At 36.9% G+C, this 18,316-nt stretch overlaps 1 protein-coding gene across 3 annotated transcripts; it reads right to left on the bottom strand.

The window, feature by feature from the left end:
* Window positions 1–496: 496 nt before the first annotated feature.
* LOC118813727 (putative ferric-chelate reductase 1) lies at window positions 497–17,896 on the bottom strand. 3 transcript variants are annotated; one of them, XM_036579222.1, is made up of 13 exons: window positions 17,555–17,892; window positions 15,564–15,648; window positions 9,468–9,684; window positions 8,905–9,047; window positions 7,323–7,411; window positions 6,816–7,168; window positions 6,232–6,263; window positions 4,894–5,010; window positions 4,592–4,660; window positions 4,102–4,193; window positions 1,956–2,014; window positions 1,591–1,736; window positions 497–1,355 (listed from the first exon to the last, which is right to left on the bottom strand). In XM_036579222.1, the coding sequence occupies exons 2-13, from the start codon at window positions 15,588–15,590 to the stop codon at window positions 1,227–1,229; spliced, it is 1,473 nt and encodes a 490-aa protein (XP_036435115.1). In that variant the 5' UTR covers window positions 15,591–15,648; window positions 17,555–17,892; the 3' UTR covers window positions 497–1,226. The 3 variants fall into 3 exon arrangements, with proteins under 3 accessions (XP_036435115.1, XP_036435116.1, XP_036435117.1); XM_036579223.1 differs by lacking the exon at window positions 15,564–15,648 and having other exon boundaries at window positions 17,555–17,894; XM_036579224.1 differs by lacking the exons at window positions 497–1,355; window positions 1,956–2,014 and having other exon boundaries at window positions 1,597–1,736; window positions 17,555–17,896.
* Window positions 17,897–18,316: the final 420 nt, after the last annotated feature.

Here is an 18,316-nt window from a genome sequence, read left to right as displayed (position 1 = left end):
CAGTCCAAACACAGTTTAATGAGAGAAAGAAAAGTGTGACCAAATGGAGGAAATGTAGTGACTGTGAAAAATTAAGTCACTGTTACCTGGTTTAACCCTTGTGTGGTGTTTGTGTCTGTGGGACCCATTTTCAATGTTTACCAAAAGAAAAAATTAGGCAATTTATTATTATTTCAACCTCAGATTCCTTGGCCTTTGCTCATTTTCTGTGAAGAACATATAAAATAACACACTTTCAATGACTTCACACTGTACACCCCCTACACATTTATATTACAGGTGATGTTCGGGTGAACGCACGGGGAGTAAAAGTGTGGAGGTGCTGTGTCCCTGTGGCTGTTCTCCTCCTACATGGCCTGCTGTTAGTGTGTGTGTCTGTGTATGTGTTTGTATATGTGTGTGTGTGTGTGTGTGAGGGTGGACAACATGGACAGGCTGCTGACTGGCTACAGCTGCTAAAGGAGAACCCTCCACTGCCCACTTGTGATATTTTAAACATCTGCTATTTTTACATTAATTGTTATGGCTGTATTGATTAAAAAAAAACAATAATGCGGTGGGTCCACCAGAATACTGAGTAACAAAAACATGAACAACACGCAAGGGCTAAACTCGAAACCACAGGTGAACGTCGAAACTCAGTGCAATAGCTTGATCATTTGGTGATTCCTCCAGCAGGCACAAACAAAATGCAGGCGTATCATGTCATGTAGCTTTTACACTTGAAAGGCCAAGATGGTCAGTTTGACTGTTCTGAGTTTGATAAAATAAACCCCAATACCTACTGTTCCCTGACATCTACTAAATTAGTGCATATTTTAGTATGGTATTGTTATGAGCACTAAGTCCTGGGTGTTTTTACTTCATAAGACCATTAGCATTCATTTTGACTACTAGATCTAATACCTCTTTATTCCCTCTATTCTAATGAGTCGGATGTTGTTTTAGCAGTGGTTATTCAGTAGCGTTTTCTGGCATCTAGCCATACGTCATCCCAAGGAATGCACAGTTTGCTGAAGAACGATCTGTTATGAATGCATTATTTTGTGAATTTACATTTTGTCATCCAGATATTTTGTATGACATATTCCCACAATACACAAGATGCACTGCCTACACAAAAGTCATAATAATGGATGCAAAATAGCCAAGACTTAATGAAGGTGAAAACAAACAAGAAAGTAAAACAGTAAAATATAATGGAATCAAAGTCTCTTAGGTAGCAATCATGTATTTCTACTACTCTGCTCTGTTACTGTACCGCATTTGCACAAAAATATTCCAATGATAAGTGCTACTGAAAATGCTACATTCACCAGTGTTGAGATGACAAGGCACATGGACCTGTAAGAAATCTGAAAAAGGCAAAAAGAAGAACAAACACATATTATTGCAAAGTTAAACTTTTCAGTAAGAGGAATGATCTTGATGAAGCAGAAAATTGATAAGCTAAACAAAATTTATCATAGTGTTGTAAAGTGCACCTTTTGCCCACACATCACAGTATTTTACACCACAGTATGCATATAGATTGTCACATTCCAGTATATGCATGACAGGATTTGGTGGGCAATGAAACGTCCATCTTACCCTCTGACTGATTTGTCCAGGCTTCTTGGACGTAAAACCTGAGTACAGCATGTTGAACAGCAAATCAAATGCCAGATATGCTGCCATCACAATGAGTAGCCATGTACAGATCTTAGACTTCACAAGCCCAACAAATATTGCAGCCGCTGGGAAGAGGAGCAAAGAAAGAGGAGAGAAAGACACATCATTTTTGGATTGTGAGATGTAACAGTTAACAGCCAAATTACTGCTCCTGGCTTGAGCTGCTTTGTTTAATCTATTTAGACTACAGGCTGCAGTACAATTTAGTGAACGTCCACAAGCCAAGGAACTGTGTGCAGTGGTGAAAACAAATGAATATGTTAAAAACTATAAGGTATTCTTACTTGTCACACAAATGTTTGCAAATGCAACCAGTCCGAAGACCCAGCACAGGTGTCTCCTTCTGAAAAATTGGAATGGAAATGGTAAAGATTTGATAAAAATGTAATATAGACTAAACGCCCAAAAGTCATCCAACGTTTCTTCTTATATTAAGTGTATTAATAGGGAGTTTGCCACGCCCCCCACCCCCATTTGCTGCTGTAATAGCCTCTGTTCCTTCCGTTGGACGATTAGTTCTGGATCACAAACGCTTCACCAGGGAGATTATTCAAGCTACACTGTATATAAAAGTATTCACCCCCTTGGATGTTTTCTTGTTTTATGATCAAAGAACAGTGATTCACAGTGGATTTATTTTATGTGTTTTTACACAGATCAACAGAAACAGACTCTTTTGTGTCAAAGTGAAAACACACCTCTGCAAAGTGATTTAACCCCTTAAATGTCCAGGGCCCGCCAGTAGGCATAAAGTTTAATGAGAGGGTTCAAAGTTATTGTAGTATAAGTACACCTGTTTATGGACAGTTCAACTTCTGGTGAGTCAGTATCATGGCATAACCTACACTAAGAAGAGAAAAGAACACTCCAACAACTCTGTGACAAGGTGATTAAAATCAGAAGTCAGGGAATGAATACAAAAACAAAGTCACTGAATATCCCTTGGAGTAAGTTAAATCAGTCAATAAGAAATGGAAAGAGTATTTCACAGCTGTAAATCTGCCAATCAGGCCATCCACAAAACTGAGTTGCCATGCAAGAAGGAGATTAGTGAGGGAGGCCACCAAAAAACCTCTGACAATTCTGGAAGAGTTACAAGCCTCAGTGGCTGAGATTGGAGAGACTGCATACAACAACTATGCTTCACCATTCATAGCTTTAAGGGAGAGTGACAAAAAAGCCACTGTTAAATAAAACTCACATAAACTCTCTGCTATAGTTTGCCAGAAGGCATACTGGATAACTCTGAAGTCAGCTGGAAGAAGGTTCTATGGTCTGATGAGGCCAAAATTGAGCTTTGTGGCCACCAGACTAAACGGCAAGCCATACTTGAAAAAGCAACAACCTAAAAAGTCTTTAGAATAAGGCAGTGAGTTAATGATAAACTGAATTCAATGCAGAAATCAGAGGCCTAGTATAAGGAAGTAAGAGGTATAATAAATGTTTGAGTGCAAGGTCCATGGTTTACTTTTCATCAGTTTAAATGATAAACATTAACATGATAAACAAACTAACATATCCCCACCCCTCTCTCTCTCTCAGATGAAGCACTGCATTGCAATAGTGAAAAAAAATCCTATTTGCTGTATAGTCAAGGCTCTTGGATTAAAGATGATTGATAATTTATCTTTAGAAACATATTATTATTTATGACTATTTTAATGAATGTTTTATTATGTAAATTATATCAGTTTTAAGTGAAGTAAAGAAATGTTTTGGGGCAGCTGGTTGAACTGTGATTTATATTGATTAGCTACTTTCAGTTAGAGTCATATGAACAAGTTTGGGTGCCGCACACCCAAATACACATATTGGAGAAAAAACATGTTAAATGTGGCCAATACAAAGGTGCTCAATTTATATTAAATATAAAAATGCTTCAATCTGTTCTCTGTAAAGGATGTGTTCATTTATTGTCACTTAGAAAATCAACAAACAATGTCATTTGATCAGAGGTGTTAAAACCTTTGCACATGACTGTATAGTGCCAGAGCGCACTTGGTGTTAACCTTTAACTTTGACATCTGCCTTTTAATCAGAAGGCCTAAGCAAACATAGAGAAATAGTGAATGTCTATGGAAGGATAGCATGCAGTTTGGATTTGGTTTAAAAAAGCTATCAAAATGACAGCACAGGGATGGGCATGCAAATTAACAGTAACAAGACAAACCTGCCTGTTTCTTAAGTTTTCGATTGTGAATTATCCCGTGTTGACTATGTATCTGCTATAAACAATGATTACTGGAAAAGCCCTAACAAACTCATCCCCTCTTTTGTTACACCATCTTGAAATTAAACATATATTTCCATGTCATACCACTGCACTGTTTTAACCCTCTTTAAACCAGTGAAAGGTGCTGTATCTTTTAATTTTACAGTGCACTGAAACTTGTAGTGACTAGTAGTGAAAGAGTTCAAGACATGACTTACAACTCGTGGCTTGGTCCGCCAAAGAAAAATATCACAATCACTTGGCACAGGCTCAGAAACACTGCCAGTCCTGTCAAAACTTTGGCTGCAACCTACACATACACAAACAAAGAGACCTGTTGAACTGCACTGAATTTTCAGTAGAAGCCATCACTACAATCAAAGAATAATAGACTACATTACATGAGATGACAGTGCTGCTTAAAGGACCAGCAACTCAATTGCAAATAATAAAAAAATATCTCTGCGATCCTAGAAATTTATGACCTGACAATCATTACCCCAAGTCAGATATGAAAACAATAAATTCTTGACTATATTTCAAAGTGGGAATTTAACTAACACCTGATGTAAACACTGTTAGCATTGGTAGTACTGGTGTACAGTACTGGTAGTGATGAGGTGGCTGTGAAATGAGACAAATAATTTAAGAACTAATGAAGTCTGTAGTCTGACGTCGAACACTAACAGATCTGAGAGTCATTCTTACCAGTTCAGTGAGTATCAACAAGATGATGAAAGCCACTAATGAAAACAGTGAAGAAAGAACAGAGGAGACCTGTGAAAAGATTAAGCTGTCATTCGATATGATCACTGTCATGTGTATAAATTTTTCATTTGTTTGAATGGATCATCTTAAGCTGTAATTTTTTAACAGTTAAACTGGGACAAATCATTTGGGTTTAAATGTTTGGATAAAGCATTGTCATCTGGATTATACACTGAATTCAAACAGTATGTTCCTAAAATTGAAGTTGAAAAAATATTGCTCAGGTCCTTCAGGCATCTTACCTGTATCACAACAACATTTCTTCGCTTTCTGTGTACCATCAGGAAAGGGAAACCCTCAACAAGAGACAGATAGCTGGCCAACAGCAGGATTAAAAACCAGTCACTCCCAGACTTACACTACAACACACACACACACACATACACACACACACACACAGATAAGCAACTTAATGTTCTGTCACACTGTAGAAGTTTATCCAACATACTTGGTCAATTTTTTTTAATATGACATTTAATATGATATTTCAATGAACTTTTATTTCTAGTTCTATTTATTTGCAAAATAAATTTGAAAACATTCAGCGTGAAAAATAAAAGTGTATGTATACGTATGTGCGTTTGTGTGTGTGTGTGTGTGTGTGTGTGTGTGTGTGTGTGTGTGTGTGTGTTTAAGTAAAATTTAAAATATCTTTACAGTGGTTGGGAAATTATAGTGCATTTTCTAGAAATAGTTTTCAACAGTATGCAGCCTGCCATATAGAAAAAAATGTTTGTTGTATTAAGTCTATTACTATGTTTACTAATTATCTACTACAAATGTAAACATCAAAATGATTTGTATGTTTATAAAACAAAACAATAAAAACAGTAAAAAAGCTCTTATTTAGATTTTAACATTTTTTGAGATTTCACCCCATGCTGGACATGAACAAGCATGACGAACAGACAAGGCTGCAGGAATGCAAGGCTGAGCTTTGCATGCATACTATTTGAAAGCCACAGTCACAGCACAGGAAGATCAGGTTGTCATTTAAACACCTCTCAGTCTTTCACAGCTAGTATCAAAACTCTGTTGTCCATAATGTGACCAGATTTTTTCTCCTCCTAATATGTAGCTCACTGAGACACAGCCCTCAGACCTGGCTGGCTTTTAACTGTCCTTTTACTGTTGATACATTTTAACAGCAGTTGGAAACAGAGTCTCTCTTTCTGTTAATTCTCTCTAATAGCATTTCCATTAGTACACTGTCCCTGAATGCACCTGCGTCAGAAAGCACTTTGGTAATTCCAGCAAAGTTGAGTGAAATACGTCCATTGGTTGGAGACTCTGTGATGTTTTAAAACATCAGGAAGGATAAATGCATACTTGCGCTAACGCACCGCAAAGGTTTGCTAGCTGTAGCACATGCATTATTTGCTGATCATGCACAGAGCAGAATCTTATGTAACATGAAAGCACTGCATTTGCAAAAAAAATAAAATAATAAAATTCTATGCACCCAAGCATCATAAATTATTAGAATCTTTTAGCAAAATGCATAAGCATAAAAAGCAAACAACAAAGGAAAACAAACAAGAAACCATATACGTGTTTAAAAAAAACATTTATCTGCTTACCACAGATAGGTCTGATTTGGCTGAAGTACTGCCTGTAAGAAATAAGAGATGCACCAAAGGTCATGGAAACTGCATAACTACACCTTATCATATATAAACATAAACATAATGTGTTGTGCAAATAAGCCTAAACAAGTCAATCTTTAACTTCTTCCTACAAATGTGCCTTTTTCCCAGTGAATATATAAACTTAGGGAATTAATACACGTCACTGGGTTGTACTGAACATTTCAAAAATCATACATACTAATACACAGCTGATTAGATGAATCAGTAAATCAGTAAATCATAGATGTATACTGCACCTTTAAAAAAGCTTTAAAAATGTCCAGAGGTATTTCACCATTACCCATCATCCTACTCATGTAGCTAACAGTAAAGGAGCGGTACATATCTTTCCATATGTGTTTTGTGCAAAATAAATGGACCAATGTAATATGTCGCTGCTGTCAGAACAAAACCCAGTATCTCCATTTTTGTTGGCCCAAAATGACTTGAGGAAAAAAATTACATATATATTACATATATATTTGGTTGAGGCATGGAGATGAGTACAGAAGTAACAGTGGTGAGTGTTGACGTACTGCCTTCTGTTATAAAGGGTGTTAAAGATGTTGATGTTGTGGTAGATGTTGTAGACGTTGTAGGTGTTTTGGTTGCTGCAGGTGTTTTGGTTGTTGTAGGTGTTTTGGTTGTTGTAGGTGTTTTGGTTGTTGTAGGCGCTGTGGTTGTTGTAGGTGTTGTGGTTGTTGTAGGCATTGTGGTTGTTGTAAGCGTTGTGGTTGTTGTAGGCGCTGTGGTTGTTGTAGGTGTTGTGGTTGTTGTAAGTGTTGTGGTTGTTGTAAGCGTTGTGGTTGTTGTAGGCGTTGTGGTTGTTGTAGGTGTGGATATCTCCTTTCTAGCCCAAAAGTTCTCGAAGTCCGCAACAAACGTAGCTCTGAAAAGTCATATGAATGACAGTAATCACAATGAACAAAATTTATAACAGCTGGCATTTTTTTACAAATGCACATATCTTTTTTTTTCACCCACTGTACTGGCAGAGTAATAAAAACAGTTAGTAATTAATTTTACATGATGTTTCTTGATACCTGAAGAAGTATCGCCCAGGCTTAAGAGCTCTCCATGAGACCCTTACTTCAGTTTTATCTTGGTTATTGGTTTGTGTAACAGCTGTATCCTGGATAAAGGAAGAGATATATTTAAATCGGTTACATGTTTGTGGTGCTGTTAAAAGGGTCAGCTATATGTTCCCAGGGTTCTATGTTCTGTTAGCCCTTTAGCTTCTCATTGAAACTGCTAGAAAACAACCCTATGTTCCCAGAACCTGTGTTTCCTCTTTGTAATGTAAAGTACCATCGATACCGCAAGTATATTTACAAATGTACATATTCTGATGTTATATGTTCAGTAATTAAAATCTGAATTTGTGTTTATGTATGTCTACATGCTGCTTCCAAACAGACTCTCTTATTTAAACACACTTTGACTGAACATTTCAGTGAATAAGAATGAGAAGGTATTTTAAATGTGTTAGTCAGAATGTTGTTTGAATTTCACACTAGTAACAACATTGTAAAATGTTATTAAAGTTGCATTCCCGCTAAGAATGGAATCTTTGAGCACTTTGATCTACAACATCTACCCTCCATTTCAGTTGACCTGCTCTTTTTTACTCTTATACAATCTTATGTTTAAGGCCTGTTCACATTTTTCATTAATATGCGGTTTTGGTGACTTTCTGGTGTCACTTGACCACATGAAAAGCCAGGTGTAGACACCCCCTGGACGCATTATGATCAGATCAAATCACGTTAGAAGTTGGCCAGAGACAGATCTTGACTGCATTCAAATCAATTATAATGCATTTTTGTTATCTGTATACAATTCCGTGAGCAGAAATGTGACTGCTGAGTGCTGACGAGCAGGTGAGATTTTAAACAAGGAAACTAATGATGGAGGACACCTGAAGCTGAAATTATTCCCAAACCAAAAGCTTTCATGCACTCCAAGATGATGAACCCTCCAAGTCAAGCTTGTCCAGTAGTACTTTAACAAAGAAAAGAATAAACCAAGGTACAATGTAAACAACACATGTGCTGATGTGTTTTTTACGCAGGAAAAGTGCAATCGGATCTCATCTGGTCACACTGGAGACACATTTTAGTCAAAAGTGTAAATGGAATCTGACCAAAGTTAATCCAGATACCATCCAGAAACAAAACATGTTAATGCAAAGTGTAAACAGGTTCAAAGTTGACTTAGCTAGCTGATCAGCTCACTGAGGCTAGCCTAATTGCTGAGGCAAAGCATGGTCCTTTTGAAAAATCAGCTCCCTTATCTTCCCTGTTTGACCTTTAATGACTCTTGTGATGTCAACCATGATCTTAGGGATCCTTTCACAGGTTCCCTTAATGTAACATATTGAATTATGATGTATCATGTATAGAACTCTGGGAACACAGAGCCCTTGGTACATAGAACCCTGTGAACATATATGTATTAGTTGATTGTTTAACAGGGAGTGTATCTGTGTTCTCTGTGTCCTATAGGACTCTGGGAAAATAGGTTCACTGTGTTCAAAATGTGTATTTTGTCACTGTATTGTATTGTATCACGATACATGTCATATCATCAAGTTGTTGACAATACATAGCTCTATAGGACACTCACAGCAACGCCGTTACAACTCTGGAGTCTGCTGATGGCTGAGTCCAACAAAGAGAACACACCCACAGGTGGACCGTCGTTAGTTTCTCTTGCCTCCAACATGAAGCCACGGAAAGGTTGACTCACTGAATTAGCTGTGAGGGATACTTTAGCAATAATAGATTTACATTTTTTAAGAAATCTAAGTTCCAATATATCAAATGTATTCACTGAATACTTGTTGTGTTACTCTGCTTTTGTTCTGGTAACAGCCAGATGTGTTGCCTCATACAATGCAAAGCAATGAGAACAAAATATCACATTCATTCAGTCCTTCAAAATTGTAAAAGCAATAAACAAAAATATGGCCATCACATACTATTTTTCCAAGGCTGCAAGTTTTTCTCCTAGAATTTCATATTAAAAAATCTATACGGATTTTAAAGAACCACAACACCTTATGAAGAGGCCTTATTGAGAGTGAGAGAAAATAAAGAGAGTGTATCACTATTCAATCAATTTATTTTGGCTGGATAAAATAAAAGACTGCAAGTGTGATTTATAAAGAGACTGAAAAAGAGACTCACCTTTAATGGCTGCTCCCAAATCTGATTCTGTGACAATGACATTATCAGGATCAACTGTAAAAGGAGCTAATCCTGGATTCTGACTGGAGAGGTCATCATGATTAACTGCCATTGACTGACACACATCTTGACTGCCATCAAAATTGCCATCACTAAAACATTTCACAAAGGGTAATGTGGTTCCTCCCAGGTAAATGAAAAGCTGAAATATGGTCATCTATGGAACAAAGAAAAAAATAAGACATTGGTTAGATGAAGATTAAATTCACAAACAACCTAATTAAATACTCTCATTACAACACCACCAAAACAAATTAGCACAGGTTTAAATGGAACAACGATTCCACTCTCCACCCACTCAATTGGGCAATTTAATTATTAAAATAATAAATTCTGAGAAGAATAGTTTGGTTAAAAAAATCTAATTTAAATATGTTTTAAATTCGTATATCCATTTTCTAAAAGAATTGTCTGAATTAATTTTTCATTTTCAGTTGAGGTCCAACCCAGGCCACACATTCATGTATGATTACGTTTTCAATACAACAGTAATAGTTTTGTTGGTTCAATTATTCTTCAAACACTTCATAAATTAGAATTTGTATAAGCTGTTAAAAAGTAGCCTATAGCTTCCCCCCTCATTATTTTTGGCTTTACCACACTGTTTACTTTTTTTGGCTATATCCCTTTTATATATCTTTATTTTAACTGACCTCTTTGAGATCTGGACTTGTGATCTTGCTATTATGAACAGTACGCACAAGAAAAGCCTGATTATCACACTGTTTTTACACGTGTTGTCATTCGCATAATTATCCTTTGTATGTCACCCGCAAAACACCCACTACCTGTTCGGGCAATCTACTGCACTACACGCATAAATGAGCACTCGTTATTTGGTATTGTAAATCAGGGCCTCAGTTTTACAGTTACAGCTTTCTTTTACATCATTTAATCTACCAGATATCCTGGCTAAATTGTTTGTTTATGTGACATCATCCAGTGAAAAAAAATTAATGTTCTGTGGAGACAGGGTTAATTGCGACAGTGTTAGGCCTTTATACATTGTGTAGATTTTTAGTGTGTGATATATTTTGAATCATATAACCATACTGAATCAAATTTTGAGTGGATATTTTGAATCAGAAGATAAAACAAAGAAAAAAGTCTTTGGTAAGAAAATCTTTAAATCAGAACCCGCTGTTGCTTTAAAATTTGGATGGAAAAAAATGCTTGTTGAGTGAGGTTTCATAAAGTCTTACTAATGTTTACAAGCATATGGGATGATACATTACCTGGCTGAAGGTCAAAGGTATGTTGTGGCTCCCACCTCTTATAATTAGTGGGCTTGGCTAGTTCAGCCTGGCTTCTACCAGATGCACAAAATCAAGCAGTCCTCATAGGCAAATATTGGCAGTAGAATGGTTCATATTAAGAGTGTCTCAATGAATTTCAACATAGCACTGCCATAGGAGGCTACCTTTCCAACAAGCTAGTTCGTCAAATCATCAATTTGGCATAGTGACAGAGTAAAGGCATTTATTAGTTTCACAATAAACTTATGTTACATGTGGATGCATGGCATGCAATGTAGTCCATACACAGCCCCCACTAAGCTGAAGCAGCACAAATGGACTCTGAGAAATGTAGGAGTAATCACTAGAACCATTCTTTAAAATGTTGTGTTTTTCAAATGAATATTATCTAGAAGGCTGAAAAATGGATAGATGGAGTTGGAGTTGGAGTTACTCATCCTTACTCATTACTCATTTAGAAAGTTCTTTATAGAGATGCAGGTTTGTTGTGAAAGTATTCACCACTGGTTGGTACATGTTAAACTACACGGGGCTGAAAACAGTCATGTCATTCAAAGTATGTTTACAGGCTAGTACAAAACAATAGTGTAGGTGTTCATATGTGTTGTAAGTAACTGAATAGGAGAGTGGATAAAACGCTTACCCCACTTACGTGGGACAGTTTGAGTGTCTTCTCAGACAAGCACAACACTGCTGTAATGTTAGGCACAGGAAACTTTTTGTTATCTGAGGTAATGAGGCAGTACTCTAAACTGCATTAGTGTTTTTATTTTTGATTTTTTTTAATCAGTCTTTATTTTCTTAAACATGTCCAAAGACATATAAAAGGTAACGAGCCTGCAAACAAGATGCTTAGAATCAACTGACTATTTTTATTGCACATAACACTCTAGACATTTATATAACACTTATAGATTCCAGTCCTGGTGGGCCAAAGCAATGCAGATTATTAGCTAATTAGCAATGTCTTCATGAGTTGAATACAGAGTGTTAGAAAGAGACACTGCAGAAACTGCTAAAATCAGAAAATAAATAAATAAATAAAAAATACATAAATAAAATCCTGACTCCTGGGCCTTGCCCTGGATGTCCGCTAACCCTAGCACCTTCTGAGCACTCAGATTTTGTTTCTAGACAAATATGACAGAGGACAGTCCATTATGCTGGCCGTGGTTTAGTGAGTGAGTCAGACATAGGAAATGCGAGGTTTGGCTCAGAAAGGAAGTCAACAACTGTTGCAATGGCTTGTGGACTTGGCACATTCATTGGTTTTCAGTTAATTTCAACTCCACAATGATGTTTGATTCAGTGAATGATTATGTCTTACTTCTGCTAATGGAGTGAGTCTCTATCCGCTGCATCTGTTTTGTACTGTAGGTTACCACAGACAGTAATTTCAACATATTTCCTTGTAGAAGAGAACAGAAAAACCACTGACTCATAGCTTACTTATAATACAGCTGTTATAAAAAGGACGTCTCTGGAAACATCATGGAACAATCCTAAGGTACGCAGTAAGAAAGCACAAGAACTTTTACATAGCAGACAGACACTTAATGGAGGTAAACTAAGTTAAACTAACTAACTAAGTAACTAAGTTAAACTGGAGGTAAACTAAGTTAAACTAACTAACTAAAAATACATTTTTTAAAAACTTTTAACCCCTTGTGTTTTTTCAGCTACAGAAAGACTGAAGAATTTTTCATAACTTTTCTAGAAACACTGTACTACATTGATTTTATTTGCATACTCCTGCAAAAGAAAAGTGAGTCGCAAACTCATCCTTTAAATTAAAATCATATGTAAAACATTGTTTTGTAAATCTTACTCAAACACTAAAACACTATGACCCAATGAACGGGCTGCTGAGCTGTTTTAAATAAAGCTATAAATTTGATGGGTTTCTAAATTTTACAGTACTTTTTTTGCCATTTACCATTTTAAAAATTTCTTACAGGAAAATGGAAAATGAAACACATTGAGGCAAGTGAATGGAACAGTGAATACTATACAAATTTTTGGCCATGTAGGTCAGCAAAATTCTGTACAAAGTACCTCAGCATGTTTATTTTGCATAGTTACTTTACTGTGCACAAAGAGTAGGAACACAAAGAAGTTCAGATTTGAAAAACTTATAACATCAAAATCACTGTCCATGGTAAACACACATACAGCAGGCAGGTAATATGGTTTAAATAAAGCTACAAATTTGATGGGTTTCCAAATTTGACAGTATTTTTTTAATCAGAGTGGGCCGATACATTGCAGCAACCTACTATGCGCAACAACAACGTTTCTACGGAAGCAACATCATCTAGTCTAGCTAGAATAAATGTTGTACTAATGTAAGCTACAAGCTTGAATGTCTTAAAGGTCAGTTATATGTCATGTGGGATAATCTGCAATTATTCAGTTTACCAAGAATGGTCATCACTTTAAGCTAATTATCAGCCTTATAGAACACAGAAATACAAAAGGGAGACCTCCAACATGCCAGACCCTGAAGAGAGCTCATGGCTGTAGTGTATAATTACTTGAAAAAAAGTAAAAAAGTACACTTCCAATTTATATTTTTTCTTGATATATAATTTTTATTTCAGGTACTTTTAGCAAGTACAAAGCTACTTAGGCATCAAATGTCAAAGCGCTGTGAGTTATTCTACTATTCTATTACAGAATAACTATAATGTTACTACCTATAACAAGGTAGTTATAGGTAGTAATATTAACTGTACTACTAACTATAGTATTACTTTACTGGACCATTTCATGGGGCTGCAGACATGCAAAACAGCATTTAAGAAAAAACTTTCCTATTTATTCAATCAGAAGCAATTTACATTTTAAAAATGTCAGAACACCACAATACAGGTTTAGTGACCAATGTTCAGCTGAGCCGGAACAGTGTTTAGAGCCACTTCTGAGTTTTGGTGAGTAATGCTTGATTTATTTGAGTACCAACAATTTTCAATTGGACATTTACTTAAACCTGATCCTATAATTTGTGAATACTTGCTAACTGCTAGCTAGTTAGCCGGTGTTTGCTATGCTAAGCTAGCGGGTCACAGTTTTTTTATTGTTTGCTCTTAAAATAATATTAGAAATTATAAAGTCAATTAAAAGCTACTTTTTTAAATTACCATTTTGAAATTGGGACGATGTTGTCAAATTCATGTTCCAAATCTAATAAACTGTGATTTGCTATCTAAGTTAGCTCAAGTTTAACTAATGTTAGCAGGCTTCTGGTTTGATTCCGGCTAATTTGTGCTAAAATTTGAGCGAGTGAATTTGAGTGAATGGTGCTGGGGTGTCCGTAAAGCAGAAACTAATCAGGTTTTGTGGTGTGCGGGGCTGTTACTTTGCTGCCTAGCAGGCTAATCATTTCACAACACAGATCAGGTTTGGTGCTTCACTCACACGAGTTTAGAAGATAGCTAAAGCAGAAATCTTTGGAGGGAGAGACGGTCAGTGACTGGTGCTTCAGTTAGTTAAAATTTAAAGGGCAACTCCACCAATTAAAAAATTTCTACATAATTAAATGGTTGCGATGTTGACAAAGTCATTCAGAGTGGTTTGGTGTTAAATGCCCAGTTCAAGAGAAACATACGATTCAGAAATGTTAACAGTGGAGGTGTTAAGAACCAGACGTCTGAAGAATTTTATGTCTCTGAAAGCTCTCTCACAGAAAGTAATTATATGAAATGGTCAGATATGAGCTGTGTGAGCCTGAAACATTGTTTAATGGTAGTTTTGACTTAATGTTTTTTAATCTATTTATTTAAATTCATTTATGGTGGAGGGGTACATTTCCCATAGAAAACTATTTTTCCAGATTTATGACTATTTTACTGTCAACAACATAACACAAATAACATGTGTAGGTTCACATCACAGGTGGTTCTGGATAGTAAATAAAATGGCTATATTTGTGTGCCAGATATGGTGACCCCTGTTTCCTGTCACCACCATTATAAAGAAGAAATAAAGAGTCGGTACCTTTCTCCACAATTAATCATTTCATATCAAACCACTCTCAATGACTCTGCAGCCATGTTTACATCTCATGGACAGAATTATTCAGGAATTTTGAAAAATTGGTAGAATTCTCCTTTGTTCATTATCCTAACTGATCTGAGCTAGAACTTGGTTACTTTCTGTCCTATGGTTTTACACGCTTGAATTCGAAGACATCAAACAATTAACATTAGGTCAGTGTTCAGCTTTTGGAAATTCAGAATCTGTTGTATAAACTGGCGTTTGAACATCTTCTTTATGAGAATATTAATTTATGTATAGTAAGTGGAATAAAAACATTTAATGTTAGTACAAGAAATCTCTGCATCAGCCAGACTAATGTTTTTGAAATCTCCTTCTTTCACTCTCTTAATTGTCATGTAGCTTAACCTAGTAACTTTATCTTCTCTTCTTGAAATCACCTGCATGCCCTTCATCTACCAACAGCATCTTTCAAGTAAGAAAACAACTTTTCTTTACCTTTCTTTTTCATCTGGCTTATAGATTTGATTTAACTCATTTTTGTGCCAGTTTAATCGCCCAAGGTAAGTATGTCTGTATTTGATTGAATATTTTATATTTTAACCATTTGTCAACACGAGTATGTCTGTCTTTCCCTCTCTCATGATTGACTATTGACTGACTGTAATAACGAAAGATGTTTATTAGTTATTTATATATTCTTCTATTTTTTGCAAAAGTAATTACACGTTTATGGAAGATTGTGGTAAAATAAGAATTTGGTCATTTGATGAATTTTGCTCACCTTTTTCTTCATTTTAGATGCCACCATGAAGAATCCACAATCACAAGCTGCAGGTGACAAAGGAATTGACCAGACACCTCCACATCTGTTAAGAGCCGAGTATATTTAACATTATCGGGTAGAGGTTAGGTGTTCATTCTCTGTCTACATCTCTCTCTCCCACACAAGTTCTTTATACATTCACTGACTACTTTTTATACACTTAACTGGGTTAGTTAAGCCTGTTTGCATACGTCACATAAATCAGGGTTGACAGTTACACGAAAGACAGGTGAACATACAAGTTGCTCATATCTGCTGCCTGAGGATCACGCCCAACATACGTTGTAATTTTCTGTTTATACCTTTCTCTCGTAATATCGTCTGAACTAAAAAAGGCTTGCCTCCATCTCGTTCATTCAGCTTTTCACTTCCTGCCCTCCATCTGGAATTTGTGCATCATTGGAACCATGAGACTGCAGGCAATGTAATAGAGATTGTAGACCATCTTTTTCTTTGCATAATTTGTTTACCACTTTACTCAATTCATGAATGACCAGTACACCACAGGACCACAGAGTAGGTATTCTTTGGATGGTGGTTCCATCTCAACACTGCAGTGATATTGACATGATGGTGGTGTATTAGTCTTAGTGTTATGCTGATGCGAGTGGATCAGACACAGCAGTGCTGCTGGAGTTTTTAAATCCTGTCTACTCTAGACACTCCTACCTTGCTTGTCTTCGCAAATGTAAAGTCAGAGACGTAAACTCATCTGTTGATGCACAGTTTGTTAGTCACACTATATTCTTCATCAGTGGACACAGGACGCTGTTGGTTGGATAGTTTTTGTTGGTGGACTATTCTCAGTCCAGCAGTGACACTGAGGTGTTTAAAAACTCCAGCAGCACTGCTTCGTCACACACTAACATGCCATCACCACGTCAGTGTCACTGCAGTGCTGAGAATGACCCACCACCCAAATAATACCTGCTATGTGGGGGTCCTGATCATTGAAGAACAGGCTGAAAGGGGGCTAACAAATTATGCAGAGAAACAGATGAACTACAGTCTGTAATTGTAGAACTACAAAGTGGACCTGATTAAGTGGAAAATGAGCATACATGCAAAGTAGCTGTAAATAATAAAGTGGCCAATAAGTGTTTGCTTTCTCTGTTATGCTGTTTTTGAATAAATGTGAATGTTAGGCCACATCTGAGCAAATGCTATGCTCCAGTGTCCAGCACAGTTTGATGATTTACCTGATCAAACACACCTGATTCAACTAATCTATCAATTGCCAGGTTTAGTGGGTGTGTTTGAGTGGGACACCTACCAAACTGTGCTGGACACCAGCCGTCCAGGACCGGAGATGTGCATCCATGGCCTAGATTCAGACCGAAGTCTCGGCCGATGAGGTTCTGGCTCGACGTGCACTATTCGGCCTACATGTGGCACGACTGATTTTTGCTATCTGGGAGTTTCAGTGCTGAAACAACGTCGCGATTTCAACGCCAATTCAACCTTGATCAACGACGTACCAGCCCTGAATTAATGTCGGTATGCCGGCTGGGATAGCACACAAAAAGAAAATCTTAAATGGGGTGTCGTGCAGCACTATAGGTTTCCAAAGTACAACAGAACATATATGATGTCACTGTATACTGTACAAAATCATGCAGTTAATCAGGTTAATTTTATTGAAGCGTAATAGCTGCATCATTTTTACAGTGATCACACTCTGGCCCTCTAGATGCGACCCTTGTAGTGATACTGATCTTGAAATATGGAGTACATCATCACAACATGTAGCTAGCTACATAACCACAAAGTTACTCAGTCTAACACACCAGCCAACAACGACTCCACAGCTCTTAATCGCCCCTCACTAAAACATTCAGTTACCTAAAAGCTACCTAAAACCGTTTCGACACATCTACTCCTACTTTTACTACTAAGTGATTGGAAAAAAAAACAGCTGTAAAGAAGAAATGCAGTTTACTTTTACATACCGGTTCAGCTCTCTTGGTTTCGTTTTTTAAAAGAAAATAGCGTCGTTAACTGAAGCTTTAAGAAGGGGGTTGATGCCGTGCCCAGACAGGCAGATGCTTTGCAACTCACTGCGTCACTGCGTTGCAACTCATGATTGTGTACAGAAGAGTTTCTCTTTGAGTTCTTCAAGAGTGGCAAACACGTATAAGCGAAAACTAAAGTCCACCTCTTTGTCATATGTCCGATCCCCACGTGAGTACAACAGGAATTCAATAGCCCAACGTTTCCCAGGAATTTATGAAACTGACAGTAGCCTACAGAGAAACAACAAGCAGTAAATACAGAAACTCTCAGACAAATATTAAACAGTAGAAATACTGGGAATAAGCCTGAGACTCAATAAAGAGGGCGACTTGATTAAGTGCAATAGACAGTGCAGTGAAGGTGTCAACGAAATCACAATGAAGATAATTGTATGGCTGCAGCGCCACCTGCTGTAGTAGAAATATGACGCACGTTGGACTTCAAGTGTAAAAGTGTGTTAAAAACGCGTGCTGTAAACTTATATTAGAGTGTTTCATTCAGGAGTGAATTAGAGGATTACAGCCTATTTTTGGGACAACTGGCTACTCATCTGTTTACTGGCCATCTGTATATCACTGCATCATTAGTTTATGTACAAGGGAACTAACAGAAGGTTGAGCTGATTCCAGATGTGGTATTTGCATCTGAAGTGTGTTACTGTTGTCTCTCAACAGACACACTAAAGAAGCTTCAATGAT

Source organism: Colossoma macropomum, unplaced genomic scaffold (assembly GCF_904425465.1).
Source record: "Colossoma macropomum unplaced genomic scaffold, Colossoma_macropomum, whole genome shotgun sequence".
NCBI classification, from domain to species: domain Eukaryota; kingdom Metazoa; phylum Chordata; class Actinopteri; order Characiformes; family Serrasalmidae; genus Colossoma; species Colossoma macropomum.
The sequence above is the reverse complement of the archived record's forward strand: the minus strand, read 5'-3'. Positions and strand labels throughout refer to the sequence as shown.